The sequence below is a fragment of the Berghia stephanieae genome, chromosome 1, assembly GCF_034508935.2.
Source record: "Berghia stephanieae isolate SIO BIC M18660-M18661 chromosome 1, UCSD_Bste_1.3, whole genome shotgun sequence".
Classification (NCBI taxonomy): Eukaryota; Metazoa; Mollusca; class Gastropoda; order Nudibranchia; family Aeolidiidae; genus Berghia; species Berghia stephanieae.
The window spans coordinates 24,415,092-24,431,024 of NC_088360.1; the positions used below are offsets into that span (position 1 = coordinate 24,415,092).

The 15,933-nt window shown below is 35.8% G+C and overlaps 1 protein-coding gene across 2 annotated transcripts in view; it reads left to right on the forward strand.

Annotated features, from left to right (window-relative positions):
- Positions 1-15,282, forward strand: part of LOC144970789 (molybdenum cofactor biosynthesis protein 1-like) — a 31,046-nt gene extending 15,764 nt beyond the window's left edge. The window contains exons 4-11 of one of the 2 annotated variants that reach the window (XM_078910811.1): positions 880-971; positions 2,752-2,892; positions 4,668-4,739; positions 5,514-5,666; positions 6,466-6,576; positions 8,129-8,249; positions 9,377-9,424; positions 13,481-15,282. In XM_078910811.1, coding sequence (XP_078766937.1) covers positions 880-971; positions 2,752-2,892; positions 4,668-4,739; positions 5,514-5,666; positions 6,466-6,576; positions 8,129-8,249; positions 9,377-9,424; positions 13,481-14,541 — 1,799 coding nt within the window. In that variant the 3' untranslated portion in view covers positions 14,542-15,282. Of the gene's footprint in view, positions 1-879; positions 972-2,751; positions 2,893-4,667; positions 4,740-5,513; positions 5,667-6,465; positions 6,577-8,128; positions 8,250-9,376; positions 9,425-13,468 lie in introns of both variants that reach the window. The other variant, XM_078910802.1, reaches the window with a different exon arrangement.
- The last annotated feature ends 651 nt before the right edge of the window (positions 15,283-15,933 follow it).

A 15,933-nucleotide genomic window follows, 5' to 3' on the forward strand; every position in this document is an offset into this window, starting at 1 on the left:
AGGTCGCCATTTGAGAGTTGGCGCTTCCCAGCTCCTGTCCATCTTGCCTCTGATATGCCTAGCAAATCGATCTTGTAGTTCAACATCTCGCGCTGGGCTTGTGCCAGTTTTCCTGTTTGATATAGGGTCCTAACATTCCAGCACGAGACATTGAGCTTGCGTTTTGGTGACAACAGATCTGCAATCTGGTCGGGGGCGTCCTTTCGGCTTTGACCTCCTACCGTCATGAAGCCAGTATTCTGGTCCGCTTCTCTGCTGCCGCCGGTTGTGGATTTATGTCTGGTTTCTGTTTCTGTAACAGTTTGCTTTTTATGAGGTGGGTTGTTAACCCTACGCTCAACCCCCATTCCTGGAGGGCCGGTGGATTACTCTTCGTCTGATCTCTCTCCTTTTTTCTCTTATTAGAGGTCCGAGGTTCGAGATACGCAAACCCTCCCACCACGACAAGGTGATAATCCGTCGGGAGAGTATGGCTGTAAAGGACTGTGCAATTATCTATGTTGTAAATTTTGTTTTGTAGAATAAGGATCAAAACGCTTTGGAATCAGAAATGAAACTTATTTTTTGTTTGAAAGAGACAGTTTGAGAGAGATATTGACATAAACCATAATGTTACAGAGGGAAAAACGAGGAGAAATTACATAGTGCAGGAAGTAATCAAAAGGTGATAATCGGACAGGCATAACCACCCTGCAAGTATTAAAGACCAGTCATTTTCTCTTAATGCCTATTTTTCTCATATTTTGTAACTCGTACCAATTGTTAGCTTTTAGAATGGTACACAGTCTTTATTTCTGTTCAATAATTATTTTGGAAGTATTTTTGATAATAAAATTGTGTCATAATGTTAACATCTAATTTAGTATAAACATATTTCAGAGGGTTTGAATGAGCTTCGACCTAAGGGGCTGCAGCATATTGGAATCACAACAAATGGTGTTGTATTGCATCGAAAATTGGCAAACTTGCAGGTATTATCAGTTTACTTTTATTGGGTTTTTCCTTAATATTTTAGTTTACAACCTCTGGCTTCTCTGTCATGTTAAGGTAAATGACTGTATGTGTGCTTGAATTGTATAGTATAGGCACATAATATGTTTTTCTTTCTTAACACAGCAGTGATTAAGGTGGTGCTTCTGGGTGGGTTTCCTGACCTCCCATAGTGGGCAGGGAGGTATACTGTGTATTCTATCCCTCTATGTCTGTTTTCCAACATGCTTTCTGTCTTTGTCTTGGAATGAGATTACTTGGTTTTGTCCTGGCCCTGGCCGGATACCCTGGCTGGGAGGGAAACAGTCAAATGTATAGTTAGTTTTGGGAGATGATATTTTTTTCTTTGTAAATCATCTCTCTTTTATGCACTGTATTATGTTTTATTTATTATATATGATTTGTAAACATTTGAGTGTATTCCTCTAAGTGGGGACCTGTGCTTGTGTCTGGATGAGACTTTTAGGTGATCTCAAAGTGCACTGATGGTGTGCTCTTGGAATCTACATCTATTCCCTGTTTGAACCAATTCCCCTTTGTCCCCCTTATTCTCGGATGCTTTAATTGTAATTCTAGAACTTTTTACTATCCCATTTTCTTCCTTTTTACTGGTGCTGATATGACCTTAATGTGTTGTAAGCGCCGTAAAACCCTTAAAACCAAACAATAACAATGTGGTGCTGCGAGTTGCATTAGCATTCACTAGCTAGTTGACCGCTATGCCATGGCACTTGCTTGCAATACACATGGGGAGAAACTATAAAAATCTTTGGTGCAAGAGCTAATGCACACTTGTACAACTCGCAGTGCTACCTAGGCTTTTTTTTGGTCTCACCTATGGAACACAATATAGGTGAGTGAACCTCCCATAGCGGGCAGGGGGTGCAAACTGTGTCTTCTATCCACTTATATCTGTTTTCCAACATGCTTTCTGTCTTTGTCTTGGAATGAGATTACTTGGTTTTGTCCAGGTCCTGGCCGGAGTCCTAGCTGGTAGGGAAACAGTCAAATGCATAGTTATTGTTTTGGGAGTTGATATATCTTTCCTGGTACATCATCTCTCTGTTATGTATTGTTATATTTGTTATTTTGAATTTATAATGTCAGCATTTGAGTGTATTCCTCTTCATTGGATTTTGTGCTTGTGTTCGGATGAGACTTATAGGTGGTCTCAAACTAAGTACTTTGATGGTGTGCTCTTGGAATCTACATCTGTTCCCTATTTGAACCAATTCTCCTTTGTCCCCCTTATTCTCGGATGCTTTAATTGTAATTCTAGAACTTTTTACTATCCCATTTTCTTCATTTTTACTGGGGCTGATATGACCTTAATGTGTTGTAAGCACCGTAAAACCCTTAAAAACAAACAAAAACAATGTGGTGCTGCGAGTTGCACTAGCTAGTTGACCGCCATGGCACTTGATTGCAACACACATGGGGAGAAACTATAAAATCTTTGATACAAGAGCTAATGTGCACTTGTACAACTCGCAGTGCAACCTAAGCTTTTTTTTTGTTTTGGTTTGATTTTTGTCTCACCTATGGAACACAATATAGGTGATGTCTCTTATTTTGACAGATCCCCATGACAACCAGTTACGATCTTTTGGATTTTCCATCAGTTGATGAACAATCAGTACTTAAGGGGTTAGCAATTTATCTTTTTTTTCCCTGCATAATTGTTTTTGTTTATATATATACATTCATTATAGTGTAATTTAAAGATCAGTTCACGTTTGTTTTGTTTTTTTCTTCTTCCAGGTTGCAGGATTGGATCAAATTAATTTAAGTCTGGACACACTAGTTCCTGCCAAGTTTGAATTTGTCACACGGAGACGTGGATTTGATAAGGTGATGAAATCTATTGATAAAGCTTTGGAACTTGGATTTGATCCTGTCAAGGTGAGTAATGATATTTACTTTCATAAAGGGGCATTTCTTGGGAACAAGAGGCTTGTGAATGTAGATTTATTGTCTTGAGGCGTATAGCTAGGATTAAAAAAAAAAAAACAGTTTTGGATCAGAAGGTGAATGTCATGTCACAAGACCGACAGGTAGCATAAAAGAAAGACATGTAACTTATTTTTGTTGCCATCTTGGAGATGCTAGTTGACTTTCTTCTATCATACTATATCTATTTTGCAATTTTATTTTAGAAGATTTTAACTACTTTTTTGCCAGATATGAAAGAGAGCCAAATAACTTGCTTTTTTATACACTCTGTAGATTTCAGATAATATTTAAAATAGTATTTAATAAAGCGATATTGAGACCAATTTCAATAACTAATTTTTGATGAAATATGGTCTTTTAAAGTAAAACGCTGTTATCCTGTCCATCTGTCATAAAACAATAAAAAAAATAGGACAGATTGGTTTTAGCCAGGCTCTGGCTTGGATCATTTAATAAGAGGGAGGTAGTCACAACTGAGGTGGTGATTTTTTTAATTGGGAGGTAATTGATTATTTCCAGAAAATTTCCTCTTTATTTGATCGATTGTGTATGGAAATGTTTAAAATGCCATCTATATATATGTAGGATCCACTTTTAGTGTCTGCAGAGATAATTTCATTGGTTTCAAGTTAAGCACAAAATTAAATTGATGTGCTATACTTTTAATCTTTCCTTGAATAATTCCACTTTACCCCACTATGTCTTCTTTTATTGCTTAAGAGCGTTTCAGGTACTCTTGATTTAGTTAAACCAGTTGATACATATTAAGGGGCGGTTTGGGTCTTTTCTAAAAAAATTTTAATTACCTATATTGGGCGGTTTTAATCATTCTGTATCATCAATATAGGTTAAAAAACAACATTTATGGTGAAAAATTTTAATTATCTGTGTTCATACCTATTTTGCGATCTAATTTGGGGGTCTGACATAAAAAAATATAACAATCTTGTGGCAAACGTTCCACAAAAACTAATGAAGAAATGAGCTCCATATTCTTCACTCTTGTCAACATTTTACCATAGTGTGTCACCATAGAGAGATTTTACGGCTTTAGCTTATGGAATTTTTATTAGATCATTACAAAGTTGAGAATCAAAATGTTATGACAAAAGTGATGTAAAAAATTCAGATTTAGGATTATAATTTAAAATTCACAAATCTTATCAAAAAAATCTCTCTATGGTGACATAATACATTATCTCTGAGATAACTGTGGAAATTTTCAGACAATTCCATTGAATAGATTCTGAGTAACGTTTGACACAGTTTCCCATACCCTTAGAAAAATGACATATTGAGAAAATAGCAAAATGGCTTCCCGTTTTTCACACATTTCTTACTACCTGTACCATTTTCGACTGTTTATTTCGTGCCTTTATAGTCTACTTTAAGAATTTGGACTTCAATTATATTATTTCTAAGATAATAAAATATCATTTTCCACCAAAATCTCAAAATCAAATTTTTGAAGGATTTTCCTAATAATTAGACCCAAACCGCCCCTTAAAACAAATACTTTTCATATAAACTAATCAGTATCAAACACTTATAATGCTTTTCTTATATTAACCACGTAACATATGAAGAGCATTGTTTTTCTTTTCATCAAATTAATTTCAGCAAATTCATCATGGTGCAAACAAACACTAAAAAATAAAAGGAAAAAAAAACAAACTAAAAAAACAAACTGATTTGATAAGTTCTTCTACCGTAATCTTCCTCAGATAAACTGTGTTGTCATGAGAGGATTGAACGAAGACGAGTTGTGTGATTTCGTACAGTTTACTGAAAATAAGGTAATGTTAATCAGGTTGTGATGAATGAAATGTTAAGGAGGGACACTTTTTCCACACAAAAGAAAAAAAAATCACTTTGCTCAATGCACTTCTCTTTTTTTTTATAAATAGTAGTTTTATTAATAGATTGAAAAATGCTGTTGACAGGAAGTATTATCACATGCTTTGATTACAGAGCTGTTATTATGGGGCAAAGCAGCACTTAAAGAGATTAGCACCTTTATTTTGTTTTCAATTATTATTTATTTATTATTTATTATTATTTATTTGCTTAAAGCAACATTTTAAAATCCCAAGACTTGATTCATTGCCCAGACACCCGTGTTATTGAAGCATATTACCTCATATGATCAATACATTTCACATTCTTACATATTTAAATGATAGACACACAGACTGACAAGAAGTCTCAACCAATGATTATTTGGATGGAATTTGAATAAAATTCCCTAAAAGTTGCTTCTTACTAGTTTTTCACATTGAGTTTTTATTACAACTGTTTGACCTTCTCATATTTTTTTCTATTTAAAAAAAGTTTTGTTTTTTTTTCTATTTTTTTATCACTGGTTTTATGACTTTTAATGTGAGCTGATCAATAATTTAATATCTATTTAAAAACCATAAGGCCTTTGATTTGATCTCCAGCAATAGTGGACTGATTTTATTTTAGATTAAATCTTTTCCCCATTTTACTTTTTCTCATAACAGTGTTTAAATTCAGCATTTCCCCGACTCGAGTCCCGAGCTTAACGATTTTCTCCCATTTTGTTTTAGGCTGTTGACATCAGGTTCATTGAGTTCATGCCATTCGGTGGAAACAAGTGGAACACGGGCAAGTTTTATTCCTACAATGACATGTTGACGACCATCAGACAGAAATGGCCAGACTTTAAAAGGCTTTCAGACCGACCAAATGACACATCAAAAGTAAGATGTGTTATTTGTTTATTTATTATTATTGTTATTAATTTTTGTCGTAGCATTGAAACATATTGATTTCAATTGGTTTACCTTATTTTCTCCTATGACACCATGTTTGTAAGTTTCACACTAAAAGCGGTTACAAAAAAAAATAAAATAATTGAGCTTTATATAGAGCAATATCCACTAATTGTGCTCAAAGCGCTTTACAAGGGAGACCTTTAACCAACTTTGCAGCTGCACCAGGTCAAATCAAAGGGGAAAACAATGAAAAAATAGGTCATTTTCAATATGTCCTCGTTTTTTTGTTGTCTTTATTGATTAAAGTAAAGCTTGCATTTAACTTCTTGGGCAGCATGGCACAGGGATATGATTTTTGCTTCGTATCCAAGAGGTAAAACTTGAGATTTTGTAGAGTGCAATATCCACTAAATGTGCTCAAAGCAGTCTACATGGGATCCCAAGTCAATAGCAACACTTAACATATAGGACGAGACATCACCACTGTTAGGTGCTATTACATTTTTTTTTTTTTTTTGATAGAGACAACACTTACTAGCCAGGAAATCATTTTACACCTGATTATGGTTAGAGAATGTCAATAAAGAGCCTTTTCCAAGAACTTAACTTTGCGCCACCCAGAGTGGGGTTGAAATTAATTAATATATCCATTCATTCATTCATTCATTCATTCATTCATTCATTCATTCATTTATTAATTAATTGATTTCGTTCTTTCTTTCATTATTTCTTATTTAGTAATTTATGAATGGATCAATTTTGCTGTTCTTCTTCCAAATACCAGGCCTACAAAGTTCCAGGTTTTCAAGGCCAAGTGGGATTCATCACCTCCATGAGCGAACATTTTTGTTCGACCTGCAACCGAGTCAGACTCACAGCAGATGGAAATTTAAAAGTAGGTTTCCTATTAACAGTGAATACAATTTGACGTTTTTGACCTTTTAGCCAATCTAGTATGATGTCAGAATGAACAGTATGAAGAAAAAATGAGTTTTTTTTAAAGTTTAAAAAGACAAAACTGATTACCTTTAATACAGGCATTTATTTTAACTCAAATTTATTTGTTAAGTTTGATGTTAAGTGTGAGACATCAGGTGTTCCCCTGACATAATTTAGTTTTGACACTATTTTAAGGTTAAAGGTTATCAATGGTTTCTAAAACAAACGACCAGAACATGTGTCATCCAATGGAATGCTGGAATTGATAGAAATGAAGAAGCGGGCATACTAGCTAGACAAGGAACAAACATAGAACAGAATTAAGAGCCTGCAGACCTTGGAGAGCAAAAATCCTGGGGAAAGAACAAGAAACCTGGGATAAAGTTATTTAAAAATACATGCGAAATGATGCTGTGAGAGTTCTGGACTGGAACAGGTTCTCTTTTTAAGACTCAGAACAGGGCTTTTTGAAACACCATGTGTATTCAAAATGGTTGTAGGGATTCTGGCATGTGCTCTTGGCAAAATGAAAATGAAACTGTGCTGCATGTGCTCTAAGCGTGGTTGCTTTATGCTATAGAACCTTTAAGGATTCGTTCCCAAGAAACTTTGACGTTACCAGATTTAAAGATCTGAGCTTATCCTTGTAAGTAATGAGAAAATGCCCCTGTGCAGTTGTATGGTCTTGTAGTTTGAGACTTGGATACGGACTGGAAGATCCAGGGTTCAAGTCTCGCTTTGAGCAGTCCTTTGAAAAGGCTCTTTACTCACATTCTCTTCGTATACTCAAGAATACCTGGCCGTTACAATGCCAGAAAAAAAAAAATGCAATATCGCTAACAGGCATCATGTCTCATCCTGCATGTTAAGTGTTGCTGTTGCCTGGGGACCCCTTGTAAAATGTTTTAAGTGGATATTGCACTACATAAATGCAGGTTTTTTTGTTTTTTTTTGTTTTCGATTTTTTTTGTTTTAAAGATGAAATCTCAAAGCAGATGGATAGTGATTAAATAGCATGTAACTACTAACAATTTTTTTTCTTTGAAAATCAGATTGCTAAATCATTAGATTTAAAACAAAAGTATGTGTCGAGCAAATATATGTCTATTAATAGAGACAAAAAAAAAAACCCCCAAAAAATCAAAAAAATCAGAGCATCTGACTTTAAGTCATTGTTTGAAAATCTTAAAATCTAAATCTCAATATTTCTGAAAGTTGGAGATACGTCTTCAAAATTCGACAGTCAAAATTTATCGTTAGTTTCCTGGCTTTTAGTACTTTTTTTCACTTACATACTCACACAAATTCACATACAAACTCACGCACATACATACACACACACACACACACACACGCACACAGACAAACACTCAGACACTCAAAAAAAACAACATTTTATGCTATTGTTTATAAATTATCATGATTGCTGTTTTTAAGAGAGAGGAATTGGTTTTAAAAATGACAATTTTGAACACATCCCTTTTTAAAAGCAATGATCCATTCCACAGGTGTGTCTACATGGTAATGCGGAGGTGTCACTACGAGATGCTTTACGTGCCAATGTCTCAGAGGATGAATTGTTGGATGTGATTGGAACAGCAGTCAAGAGGAAGAAAAAGCAGCACGCAGGTGGGCTACTCTTTGAATTAAAAAAATCCCCTCCTTTTATTGAGTTTTTAAATTTTTAAAATTTTTTATACGAGAGGAAAATGATTAAATGAAGGAATCATGGGTGCCAGTTTTCCGGTTCATGCCGGAATTCCGGTTTTTGCGATATCGCGAAGTCAAATACCTCCGGTTTCAGTGTTTTGAGTAAAAATTCGAAAACGTGATTCAACTGCACTGTGAGTATTTCACTATGTATTGTAAGTTGGTTTGAAAATCAAATTAATTTCTTCATTTTGTCAATATGTTTGCTGTTTAATCATTTGATAATGGTATAAAAATGGTGATGAAATAAGAGTAAAGTTTAGGCCGTATTTTCAGTAGCAACATTTTCAGGTTTGGCAAAGTGTCGAGATTTTAGTTTCAGGTTTCAGCACTTCTTCCTGTTGGCACCTATGGAAGGAATTGAAATTTGAACACAAATTAATGAACTGAAATTGACTCATTTCTTACTTCAGCCCTCTCTTGATTTTTACCATTCATTGTTAACCTGTTTCTCTTTATTCAGTCTTAGAAATATGTATCTCTGCTTCTTCTTCTTCTTCCAATTAATCATGGACCCAGTGTAACAAGAGTATTACTGTCAACAATAACAAAAACGTTAAGACCTTGAAACTAAAACTACTGTCCAAGTTGTATATATTGCAATGCGATGTTGAGGTCGTCAACAATGCTAAGTAATATAATTTATAAATGAGCTTTTTATATAGCGCTATAAACGCTCAATGTGCTCAAAGCGCTTTACATGGGGTTGCAAGCCAACAGCAGCACTTCAGCTGTAGGCCAGGGCATGATGCCTATAAAACGCTGTCACAGATTTTTTTTAATGGCTAAGACAATGCTCTTACTGGTCAGGTACTCAATTTACACTTGGGTATGGTGAGAATGTGAGTCAAGAGCCTTTTCCAAAGAAAACTTTGCTCTGCCCACATCAGAACTCAAACCAGAGACCTATGGATGAGAAGCAATCCACAAAGCCACACATCAAGATTCGATTCAGAATAATATTTTAATTATCCATATCATGCCCCTCATGTTTTTTTTTTCAAAAGTCAAATGTTAGAGGTATTTTACACACTGTTTTTTCCCAGGTATGACTAACTTGTCCAAAATGGAAAACAGACCAATGATTCTTATCGGTGGGTGATCTTCCATTGTAAGTCAGAACTTCTACCATGAAATTGCAAATCAGAAAAGTGAGTGGAGCAGGCACTTATGTTGGTAACAACAAGATATGAAGTGAGTAGAAAAGTGCCAGAAGACAATAGAGAATAAAAATTTTTTTCACGGCGGTGGTGGGGTTTGAACCTGCGACCTTATTGGTACGACAACTCCGCCTGGCAGGTGAGAGCGTGGCTCTACCGTGTGAGCTATCCACGAACACAAAAATATTCGTTTCAAACCCAAAGTCATTTCTAGATCCCTCTCTCACCCACTTCTTGAGATCGCCGATTCGTTCGCCACCATCGCGAAGTAATTTTGACCAGCAGTTAAGCTTAATAGCCAATATTCTCATCACAAACATATAACATAGAAACGATTGAGACATTGAGTATGCTCCGGTGTATGGGGTGAATTTTTAATTCAGAAAAGTGAGTGGAGCAGGCACTTATGTTGGTAACAACAAGATATGAAGTGAGTAGAAAAGTGCCAGAAGACAATAGAGAATAAAAATTTTTTTTTCGCGGCGGTGGTGGGGTTTGAACCTGCGACCTTATTGGTACGACAACTCCGCCTGGCAGGTGAGAGCGTGGCTCTACCGTGTGAGCTATCCACGAACACAAAAATATTCGTTTCAAACCCAAAGTCATTTCTAGATCCCTCTCTCACCCACTTCTTGAGATCGCCGATTCGTTCGCCACCATCGCGAAGTAATTTTGACCAGCAGTTAAGCTTAATAGCCAATATTCTCATCACAAACATATAACATAGAAACGATTGAGACATTGAGTATGCTCGGTGTATGGGGTGAATTTTTAATTCAGAAAAGTGAGTGGAGCAGGCACTTATGTTGGTAACAACAAGATATGAAGTGAGTAGAAAAGTGCCAGAAGACAATAGAGAATAAAAATTTTTATTCTCTATTGTCTTCTGGCACTTTTCTACTCACTTCATATCTTGTTGTTACCAACATAAGTGCCTGCTCCACTCACTTTTCTGAATTAAAAATTCACCCCATACACCGGAGCATACTCAATGTCTCAATCGTTTCTATGTTATATGTTTGTGATGAGAATATTGGCTATTAAGCTTAACTGCTGGTCAAAATTACTTCGCGATGGTGGCGAACGAATCGGCGATCTCAAGAAGTGGGTGAGAGAGGGATCTAGAAATGACTTTGGGTTTGAAACGAATATTTTTGTGTTCGTGGATAGCTCACACGGTAGAGCCACGCTCTCACCTGCCAGGCGGAGTTGTCGTACCAATAAGGTCGCAGGTTCAAACCCCACCACCGCCGCGAAAAAAATTTTTATTCTCTATTGTCTTCTGGCACTTTTCTACTCACTTCATATCTTGTTGTTACCAACATAAGTGCCTGCTCCACTCACTTTTCTGAATTAAAAATTCACCCCATACACCGGAGCATACTCAATGTCTCAATCGTTTCTATGTTATATGTTTGTGATGAGAATATTGGCTATTAAGCTTAACTGCTGGTCAAAATTACTTCGCGATGGTGGCGAACGAATCGGCGATCTCAAGAAGTGGGTGAGAGAGGGATCTAGAAATGACTTTGGGTTTGAAACGAATATTTTTGTGTTCGTGGATAGCTCACACGGTAGAGCCACGCTCTCACCTGCCAGGCGGAGTTGTCGTACCAATAAGGTCGCAGGTTCAAACCCCACCACCGCCGCGAAAAAATTTTTTATTCTCTATTGTCTTCTGGCACTTTTCTACTCACTTCATATCTTGTTGTTACCAACATAAGTGCCTGCTCCACTCACTTTTCTGAATTAAAAATTCACCCCATACACCGGAGCATACTCAATGTCTCAATCGTTTCTATGTTATATGTTTGTGATGAGAATATTGGCTATTAAGCTTAACTGCTGGTCAAAATTACTGCGCGATGGTGGCGAACGAATCGGCGATCTCAAGAAGTGGGTGAAGAGGGATCTAGAAATGACTTTGGGTTTGAAACGAATATTTTTGTGTTCGTGGATAGCTCACACGGTAGAGCCACGCTCTCACCTGCCAGGCGGAGTTGTCGTACCAATAAGGTCGCAGGTTCAAACCCCACCACCGCCGCGAAAAAAATTTTTATTCTCTATTGTCTTCTGGCACTTTTCTACTCACTTCATATCTTGTTGTTACCAACATAAGTGCCTGCTCCACTCACTTTTCTGAATTAAAAATTCACCCCATACACCGGAGCATACTCAATGTCTCAATCGTTTCTATGTTATATGTTTGTGATGAGAATATTGGCTATTAAGCTTAACTGCTGGTCAAAATTACTTCGCGATGGTGGCGAACGAATCGGCGATCTCAAGAAGTGGGTGAGAGAGGGATCTAGAAATGACTTTGGGTTTGAAACGAATATTTTTGTGTTCGTGGATAGCTCACACGGTAGAGCCACGCTCTCACCTGCCAGGCGGAGTTGTCGTACCAATAAGGTCGCAGGTTCAAACCCCACCACCGCCGCGAAAAAAATTTTTATTCTCTATTGTCTTCTGGCACTTTTCTACTCACTTCATATCTTGTTGTTACCAACATAAGTGCCTGCTCCACTCACTTTTCTGAATTAAAAATTCACCCCATACACCGGAGCATACTCAATGTCTCAATCGTTTCTATGTTATATGTTTGTGATGAGAATATTGGCTATTAAGCTTAACTGCTGGTCAAAATTACTTCGCGATGGTGGCGAACGAATCGGCGATCTCAAGAAGTGGGTGAGAGAGGGATCTAGAAATGACTTTGGGTTTGAAACGAATATTTTTGTGTTCGTGGATAGCTCACACGGTAGAGCCACGCTCTCACCTGCCAGGCGGAGTTGTCGTACCAATAAGGTCGCAGGTTCAAACCCCACCACCGCCGCGAAAAAAATTTTTATTCTCTATTGTCTTCTGGCACTTTTCTACTCACTTCATATCTTGATCTTCATGAAATTGCAAGCCGCTTATTAGAACACTAAATTAATTAAAACGTTTTTTTTTCTTTGATCAATCATTAGAGAATAGAAATATTAAATTTATAAATAATAAATTTGAACATTTGTGTAGTGCATTTCCACTGATTTACCATGGTCAAAGTGCTTTAAGGGGAATATCGTTGTTTTGGTTGAACAATAACAAATTTTTTAATGGAATATGTGTTTTAGAATATTACTTTTGAAAAGTCTTAATAATCCTTTTGTGACTTTTGTTAAGTTTTATGACTGATGATTAATATATGATTTTATTAGTGCATGTTTATTATTTAATCCCCCCCCGCAAAAAAAAAAAATAGAAAATAAAATAAAATGAAGAAACTCATGTGAAGCTGCTTATTAGATATATTTTCAGATGGTGCCTATAGTAATATTGTTACAAATCAAAAACATTTTTGTTAAGACCTTTTTGTATGCAAATATAAATTCACAATCAGTGAAAAAAAAAAAATCAATATCAATTGCCAATGAAAAATGTTGATGTCATTCATTTATGTTTTTTTGAAACTGAATGATGCACAAAATAAAAAGAAAACCAGATTAATAATTTTATGTGGAGAGATTTTATAGTGATTTGAGTCTAGACATGAAATCAGAATTTTTGCCTATTTTGGGTCGTATGAAAAATATTTTTGCTAAGCTGTGCTGTTCCAATTAAGTGATTTGCACTATTTACTCTGTTATCTTACTCCATTCATTAATCACTACTAAATTTTTTCTTTCGTTTTTGTATATGTAATGACTATATTATGATATACAGAAAGACTCTTGTGAGTTTTGGTATGACTTGTGTTCTTATTACTTTAATGTGGGATCACTCCGCCCGGTTTGAAGAAAGGAAGATAAAATGCTTTTATTGTAGATCAGAGCAGCGTTGCTTTACAAAAATTTTTTAGAGACATTTTTCTCGAATTAGTTATTGATTTTTGTACAAAAACTTTTTTTCATGTGTTATATAGTATAATAAGATTTATTGTATACTTGATTATAACTAAAAATTGTAAAGTATTCATTTATTTATTTTTTGAAGATATTGATGCAGGTGAAGAATCCAAACAGATTACAGATTGGAGTTATTTATCTTTGTCGAATAATGTTTCTGTGATAGCATCTGTGCCGGTGTCCCAAATTCCATTGTCATCATTATCATCATCACCATCATCTTTGTCATCATCATCATCATCATCATCATCATCATCATCATCATCATTGTTACTGTTTGAGACTTCATCTAAAGTACCGTCATATGCAAGAACTTGGAAATCTGTGATAGATGAACCACCTGTTGTTTTGGCAACGCACATTTTACAGTCGTTGAAAAGTGTTGTGCAATTTCAAACCATTCACAGACATTTTTGCTCCCAAGCATCAACCAGTGTTAGTGTCAATAATATATCCAGAAAATATAGTACAAGTAAAGGTAATAATGATAATAACCAGAGATCAGATGATGTATTGGTGAGTTATGAAAATGTCAATAAAGGAGCTGAAAGAATGAGTGATTCTTTTACTGAGATGATAACTTGTCAGTCGAATGATACCAAGAAAATTTCTGATAACTTGAGTAAGGAAGACAGTATGAAAACCGAACGTCACACATCCGAGAATGTTGATATTTCATCGACATCCACTTCCCATTTGACTCATACTGATGCTCAGGGAAAGATCCACATGGTTGATGTAGGTGGGAAGAGAGCAACACAACGGGAAGCCAGAGCTAGTGCAAGGATACACCTGGGTCCCATGGCAGCTAGCTTGGTGAAAGAGAATAAAATGAAGAAGGGAGATGTGTTGACAGTGGCTCAGATAGCCGGTATTCAAGCAGCCAAGCAAACGTCTTCTTTGATTCCACTGTGTCATAATATTGGTTTGACGAAGGTCGACGTGACTTGTGTCTTGAATGAGGAAAAGGACTGTGTTGATATTTCCTCGCTGGCACGAACCAATGGACAGACAGGGGTGGAGATGGAGGCCTTGACTGCAGCGTGTGTCGCTGCATTGACTGTGTATGACATGTGTAAGGCTGTCACACATGACATGGTCATTTCAGATGTTGTTTTGATGAAGAAGACTGGGGGAAAATCAGACTTAAATCGTCTATAGATTTGTTTTGTAGATTAAAGCAAATATACAGCAAGACTGATTCAATGGTGTGTTCCTCAAGTTTGCTGTTACCCATGATTAGGAATGTGTGTTTGTTATAAATGTATGTATTTTTGTGTGTGTGTGAGTGTGTGAATCTGAGTGCATGCTGTGGTGGGTGGATGTGAGCATATGAGAGTCTGCTTCAGCTACTTGGAAAATAAGCAATTAATAAAGAATCGCATATTGCATTTGTATTATTTGAGAAGTAAGAAGGTAGGTGGAGAATGGGAAAGAGAGGGAGATAGAGAGAAAGAAAGAGACAGTGAGAGAGAGAGACAGGAGAAGGGGGGGGGGGGTGTAGGAGAGAAATAGATAATTGAAAGGGAAGCTATATTTTTTGAGATTTGAGTAAAGGAAAATCATTAATGATATATGTTATCATGGTCTTATTTCACATTGAATGCATGGCAGGGGATTTGTCATTTTCATGTAACTGTGCCTTGCGGTAATAAATTGTAATAAATAATATATGGACCTCATTCTTTATGCAAAAATGAACACAAACGTTTCTTTTTTTTGTATCATGGAGCACATGCTCAAAATAACAATGTTAAATCAAAATTGGTTTGATGAAGGCTTCTCTTTTATAATTATGTTCATGAATATTACCCTACACTGTTTTGACACCTGCTAGTTCTGTTTTTTTTGTTGTTGTTGTTATTCTCCATTTTCAAATAAACAAATGTGACCAACCACCTCTATCTTGTATTATGAAATTAAAATTTTCTGCTTTTTAACAACCTTTTTCATACTCTTCTGTAAAAGAACAATACTAGATTCAAGTCTCATATTTTGGAATACTTCTTCAATTTTCAATATCTAAATGCTGCGGTACAACTTTGGGAGCACGCATTGGAAACGAGTTTGGAATTTGAAATGCAGGAGTTCAGGAATGTTATTTTTACTCAATAATGGTCTCATCCATGTTATTTCTTATCAAAATAAAATCATTTTACAATGATTAGTTCTCGAATTTAATGATTTGACATTTAGAATTTATCATTCTGGTCAAGATTTTATCATGTGTCAAAATCTATTTTTAGTAAAACTGGATGAATGCCACACGTTTTTTTTTGTTGTTGAATTTTTCATTATTTTTTTTTACGAAGGATGACTGGGACACCTTGTAATATTTTTGCTATTAGTCTGTATTAAAAATCGGGTTTTCCCAAAATGAAAGGTATAATGTTATGGGTTTGAGATGACAGGCCACAATTAGTTGTAAAAAAACCCCATAGATTAACATGAATGCAATTATGTCTGTATTTGAAAATATTAGCACAATAGACATGTATATATTTTGAGTTGAAAGAAGTCAGCAATACAACACATGTGAATCTTTTGCCCTAC